General features: G+C 33.7%; 1 protein-coding gene across 1 annotated transcript; it reads left to right on the top strand.

The window, feature by feature from the left end:
• Nucleotides 1-4,186: 4,186 nt before the first annotated feature.
• LOC105157441 (large ribosomal subunit protein uL10) lies at nt 4,187-6,392 on the top strand. The gene is made up of 5 exons (XM_020692876.2): nt 4,187-4,639; nt 5,056-5,124; nt 5,368-5,466; nt 5,552-5,944; nt 6,058-6,392. The coding sequence occupies exons 1-5, from the start codon at nt 4,382-4,384 to the stop codon at nt 6,202-6,204; spliced, it is 966 nt and encodes a 321-aa protein (XP_020548535.2). The 5' UTR covers nt 4,187-4,381; the 3' UTR covers nt 6,205-6,392.
• The last annotated feature ends 669 nt before the right edge of the window (nt 6,393-7,061 follow it).

The raw sequence follows: 7,061 nt of genomic DNA, 5'->3' as shown, positions 1-7,061 counted from the left end.
GAGTATTTTGAGTCCATCATGGTGGCCCCGTTGCGGGAGGAACAAACTCCTATTTCTCATGTTATATAGGGGACGAGTACGCCTTGGGGTGATGCAGCGCAAATGGAATGGGCGCAGAGGATGGAGTTTTATATCGCCGTGCTTAGTCTAGTCTTCTAATTATAACCAGGATGGTGTGCTTGATGATGGTACGGCGTGTCCTATTGATGCAGGGCATAGTTCATACTACAGTAGGGACTTTACAATTATGTATCTGGGCTGGCAAATCGATTTCATGTAGTGCATGCTATCAAGCAGCCGTTGTAAAACGGTTGCACCCAATCTCAATTGGGGGCTGCAGTTGAGTTGGTGAATATCAAAGTCAAGGGTTCAGCATATATATGATCGAATATCACAGTGGACTGATCATATATTTCCACATGACCACACTCTGCCCCTGGATTACTATAAAATGAACAAATTGATAAAAGACTTGGGCTTACATGTTGAGAAGATTGATGCGTGTGAGAATGATTGCATGTTGTATTGGAAGGACGACATTGATCTGGACTACTGCAAGTTTTCTGGAGAAGCTAGGTACAAGCCGACCAATGAGCAAAATCCTAAGTGCAAGAAGACACCGTATGTCATTCTTAGGTACTTGCCTATTACCCCTCGCCTGCAAAGGTTGTATGCTTTAGAAGCGACTGTTGAGCAAATAACTTGGCATGCCAACCATCAGACGGAGGAGGGATCCATGTGTAATCCGTCTGATGCAGAGACATAGAGGCATTTTGACCGGACATATCCCGATTTTGATTATTTTAAAAAGATTAGAGATCAAAATTGATGAAGTGAAGTTCAAGTATGAGGTACTAAAAGTAATTGAGTGACTAATTTAGAAGACCAAATATAAAATTATCCAATTATGTTATTACATCAAGATAATAAATAATTATCTATTGTACCTTTAATAACTAACAAATTATAAATAATAATAATAATTATAACAATAATTTAACTGATGTTATGAATATATGAATTAATTTTGTAATATGTATCTAATATCAGTTTAGTAGTCATATAAAATGAAAAAGGATAAAGAATTATACATCAAATTATCTAAATTCTTACACGTAATTTGGTATAATTTTATATTTACCAAATACAAATATATTAATAAATTGTTAAAAAATACAATAATACTTATCGTATGCCATTTTGAAAATACATATGTTCAAATAAAGTTTTTTTAATTGATTAAATTTTATAATATATTATTTTTAATAAAATAGATAAACATAAGCTATATATTTTCTAAAAGTAAAATAAGAATTATCATGAAAATACCATTACAAAAAAATCATTTTATTGGAACAGCTGTTGGAACGACTTTTTTTAAATTTTGTAACGCCTTTTTCTTTTGGAACGGCTAGGCCTACCGTAGCTAAACGAAGCATTACAAAGTATTTATAATGGCTTGTCAAAAAGTCATTACAAATTATAACAGCTATTGTAACGGTCGACGGTAGCCGTTACAAACTAGTAACATGGAAAAAAATTAAGTTGGAACGGCTTTTTTAACTGTTAGGTTGAATTTGATATAAATGTTAATGTAACGGCTTTTGTAGCACATTTAGGTACGATTTTGTGAGATATTTAGAACGATTTTTGTAATGCTTTTTGTAACTATTTTGTATTATATTTGTATCTGTTTTTGCCACTGCATTTATAACTATTTTTTTTCACTCATTTTGTAACGATTTTTGGAACGATCGGGTATTTAATTTGTAACTATTTCGGCACATTATTTGTAACAGCCTGACGATTTTATATTTTATTGGTGGATTACAAAAGCTGTTACAAATGCAGTTATAAAATTTATTATTTTTAATTTATTTTAGTATTTATTTTATTTAATTTTATTTTATATAGTTTAAAATTTATTTTTGTAAAATTAAATAAATAAATTTATATAAAACACACATAATATAACAAAAAATAAAAATTCTATTATAAAAATTAAAATATTATTATAAAATACTAAAAAAATCCTAATCTAAATTATTATCCCTAGCGGCCTTTTGTTCGTCGTCGTTGTGGTTACCGTCCGGTGTCAGGGGGACAGCTAGAGGCTTGGGCGCTAGATAAATCGGCTAGTTGGGATCGATGCTTCTGATGTAGCTCTCGAGTGCCAACACCTGATCATCTATGTCAAGGCGCTACGGCTGTGGTGGCGAGGGCGAGGAAGCAGTCGATTGGGTAGCCTGGAATGGTCCAGCTATCGAGTGGTGGGCCTTGGAGCCGAGACCAAGTACTTGGCCCCTCTTCCGGCCACCCGTTACTGACATCCAGACCTGCTGCTCGTCCGGGGCCACAAAGCCTTGAAAGGACAATGGAGGCTCTTCATTGTTGTTCTGCTATTTCTAGTGTTCCTCTATCATTCTCAAGAATATCTCTTGCGAACATGTTAAATAATTAGATTAAAAAGAACAATATAAAATTAAAAGAATAAATTGCGTAAGTTTTTTAATTACTTACCATGACCTCCTCCGCCCTCGGGCCGCTCCACTGGCTGTCCTTCTTTTTTTTGTAAACCTTCTCGAACACCTTCTGACCATATCAATCTTAAAAACATTTAGAAGCAAAAAGATATTCATTAAAAACGACAAAGTAAGAAACATAATTACATATAATTAATATTACAAAAATAAGATGAGGCACTATAAGATAAAAATAAATATTAAAATGATAATAATTAAAAGTAAGAGTATAAATAATTTTATATTAACATGTTAATAATAGACCAAAACCAGAATTTTTTTTTTTTTTGGTATGAATAAGTTAACAAATTTGGGGAGTTCAACTAAGTAACAAAAACACAATAAATAGTTAATGAGTTGATTTACTCACGAATATAAGTTGGTTTGACTTGATTTAGAAGCCCATTAACAGCTTCTAAGTTCTAACAAATAAATATGCATAGGTTAAGATCAAACATCTATGTTGTACGTATTCTTGATTGCAATACAACAAACATCAAGATCAGGTTCAAATGCTTACTCCACTACACCTGATTCCTGTTCTGTTCATCTAAGAAAGATCATCCAAGAAAGCTGTCAGCTCGGTTCAAGATTGAACAGTTGAGAAATCCCAACAGATTTACATCCAAGAAAAGAAACTCAATTCAACATGTGATGCTCATTCATTAAGCAAATCAAAAAAACCCCAATTCAAGAAACCATAAACCATAAACAGTCATTACAATAACCAAATCCCATCTTTTATCAAATCCCGTGTCATCATTCATCCCCCAACACAACTACATGAAACTATTACTCTGCAAATCTTTGTGCACATAAACCTGAAATGGGATTTTCAGCCATGTTAAAGCAGTGATCAAAATTAAGGGACACAGGGAAAAAAAAGCTCAACTTTAAGTTTATCAGCAAGATTCACACACCAAAGGGTGAGAGAGAGAGAGAGAGAGAGAGCGCGCGCTCGGTGCTGTTGTTATTATACGGAAAAGAGCGAAATACTTTTCAGTTGGAAGAGATGAATTCTTGAAGTTGACGAGTGGAACCAATAAATAATAAAGTAGTCGGCAACCGGACTTATTTGCCTATATTTATTTCAAATAATAAATTTAAATATTTTATTACATCTTTTGAAACTATATTTTGATAAATAAGATTTCAAAATTCATAAAATATTACTAATAACAATTTATTTTGAAATAATTAATTAAAATTTTAAAATTAGTGGCCAACCTCTTATTTACTTTGGACCGGTTTATAAATTATTAATATATTACATGGTATAAAATTTTAAATATCTTTTAAGCTGGCTGAATATTATTTTATAATTTGACAAGGTCAATTTCTCAAAATTTTGGAGTTGTACGTTGTAATCGTATAAATAAGTGAATATTTGCTTTAATATTAATTTTAATTTATTTTTGTATACTTTCATTTGAACTTTAAACGGAATAATCAGGTTTAAAAACGGAATATTTATAGGTCGTTATTAGTATTTAGATACATATATGAGGCACATGATTAGCTTACCCAGTTGTAAACCCCAATATAAAGTAACGAGCCCACAGCCAATGATCCAACAAGCGAAATTTGATCAAAACCGTCAAATTTAGGTCAACTATTTATATAAAATTCCCATATCCCACATTTCACCCCTCTCACAGCAGTAAAACTAGGTTTTTATCTCTCCAGCTTTTACTCCCAAATATCACCCCAACTCTGAACTAAAGAGGTTAAAGTGACGGCACCGTCGCCGTCCGCCTTGCCTGGCCACAGCCGCTGCGTCTTGGCCCTCGTTTTGGCCCTGTCGTTCTTACATTTATACTGTTTTTGTGAGTGCATATATAGCACTTTTAGTTGTGTCAATGGCTCCTAAGCTTTCCAAGGCAGACAAGAAGATCGCTTATGATCGGAAACTCTGTCAGTTGATCGATGATCACACTCAGATTTTGGTCGCGGCGGCGGACAACGTTGGATCGAATCAGCTGCAGAATATCAGGAAGGGTTTGAGAGGGGATTCCGTGGTCCTCATGGGCAAGAATACTATGATGAAGAGGAGTATTAGAATTCACGCTGAGAAGACTGGAAACGCGGATATTCTCAACCTTATTCCTCTCCTTGTTGTAAGTCTGAAGCTTGTTGTATTTGCATGTCTTTGTTATTTTTTCTTTTCATGTTGTGTTTGTAATTTATCGATGTTCATGGTGGTAGGCGAGAGTATGTTGTTGTCTTGAGGATAAGAGGAAAAGGATTTTGAGTATATATTTCACTGTACCCTCAGCGTTCATGGATTGTTTGCAATGCTTTCGGTATTCGATATTTGATGCTTAAGAAACGAATTACAGGCTCTCTGATAAATATCAGAAATTCATGTTCGTGATGTTTGCGTCGGTTTGCAGCTATTCTTTTTGTTGAATTTTGAAAAGTTTGAGAAAGAGTATTAGGTTTTAAGTACAATGTCTTCATTTTAATGGGAACGTGGGTGAAATCTCAATCTCCTTTTAGTTTTTATTTTGATTCTTTTGCCCTCCTTGGACAGGGAAATGTTGGGTTGATCTTCACCAAGGGTGACTTGAAGGAAGTCCGTGAGGAGGTTGCAAAATACAAGGTGAACACTATATACGTGTTCACTTCTATTCGTTCTTCGTGTATACTTATTCAGTTGAATTCTGTTTTTATGCTAGAAATGATGCATGACGCGTGTGTTTTTTAGTTAACGAGGTAATATGTTATGAATGCCAAAGTTGATGCCTGTTGTCTGTGTGTGTGTGTGTATGTTTACATCAACAATATAATATTAATATTTCATGATTGCTAGCATTGATGTGCCCATCTTATTAATTGTCAACAGGTTGGAGCACCAGCTCGAGTTGGTTTGGTGGCTCCGATCGATGTCGTTGTTCCACCTGGAAACACTGGCCTAGATCCATCACAAACGTCTTTTTTTCAGGTCTTTATATATGTATATTGACTTGATATTTCAAGGGAGTATTTTATTTTTCTTTTAGACAGTATCTTATGGTGTCTCCTTGCAGGTTCTCAACATTCCAACCAAGATCAACAAGGGTACTGTGGAGATCATCACTCCGGTGGAGCTTATCAAGAAGGGTGAAAAAGTTGGTTCCTCTGAAGCTGCATTGCTCTCTAAACTTGGAATTAGACCCTTCTCTTACGGTCTGATTGTGCTCTCTGTTTATGAAAGTGGATCTGTTTTCAGCCCTGAGGTTCTTGATTTGACAGAAGATGACCTAGTTGAGAAGTTTGCCATGGGTGTTTCCATGGTCGCTTCATTGTCACTTGCTATCACGTACCCTACTCTTGCAGCTGCACCCCACATGTTCATTAATGCATACAAGAATCTTCTGTCTGTTGCAGTCGAAACCGACTATTCCTTCCCTCAAGCTGATAAAGTCAAGGAATATCTTGCGGTATGTACCTGTATCCTTCTCTAGGAATTCATAATTTGCAAGCCCAGTAGTGAATTCTGTCATTTGGTTCGTGACACGCTCGTCTAATTACTTAATTCTATGTAAATTATCAGGATCCCAGCAAGTTTGCTATGGCGGCTGCTCCCGTTGCTGCTGCCGATTCTGGTGCTGCTCCTGCAGCTGCTGCACAGGTGGAGGAGAAGAAAGAGGAACCGGCGGAGGAGTCGGATGATGACATGGGCTTCAGCCTTTTTGATTAAGTTAAATGTTGGTTGCAATTTAGGCCTTCTTATTATGATAGCATTAATCCGACTGGTTGAATCCTTTTGTCAATATTAGGTATAATAATTCTTAGGCTTCCACTGCTTGAGGGTGAGCCTTTGACATCGGACGATGTGAATGGATCCCCATGAAGATTTTGTGTGATTACTGTAAGTTCTTTATGAAAGTTTTGTGTGATAGAAACAATATATTATATGTAGCAAGTTATTGATTTTCTCCGTTGAATACTTCTACTAATTGAAATGATAATTCTTAAAATAAAATAAGTTAGAATGAGTTGGTTTGAAATTTGATATAATTATAAATATTTTTTATTATTTAAAAAATTATTATATATTTTTATAATATTTGATAAAATTATGTAATTAATAGATAAAAATTTAAAATTATTAACTTTGCCCTTTATGTACTTTTTTTTTATTTTTAAAAAATTGTAAAAATGAATAAAGTAGATGAAAAATTATAAAATTATCCACTTAGTTAATAATGTTTTTTTAAAAAATTAAGTATCAGTACAGTTCTTAAGAACTTTTTCATCAATTCATTATAAAAATAAAATCTATAAAACTCGTAAACATGGCAATGAACTATTCGTTATAGACATTTCATAAAAAGTAAAAAATAAAACTTAATAATTGTAGTTATCACAAGACATATAACAATTATTATATTAGTAATTAACAAATAACTATTATTAATTGTATTTTTTTAACAGTTTCAGTTATGGATTAAATCATGATATGTTAATTACCATAATCAAAACATAAATTTTCGCAATGAATTTGTTTAACCGTAATAAATACTAAATAGTATCATTTTTTATGATATATAAATC

This window comes from Sesamum indicum, linkage group LG3 (genome assembly GCF_026168435.1).
Source record: "Sesamum indicum cultivar Baizhima isolate 11 linkage group LG3, ASM2616843v1, whole genome shotgun sequence".
NCBI classification, from domain to species: domain Eukaryota; kingdom Viridiplantae; phylum Streptophyta; class Magnoliopsida; order Lamiales; family Pedaliaceae; genus Sesamum; species Sesamum indicum.
Note: the sequence above shows the minus strand (reverse complement) of the source record. Positions and strands in the feature narration are given on the sequence as shown.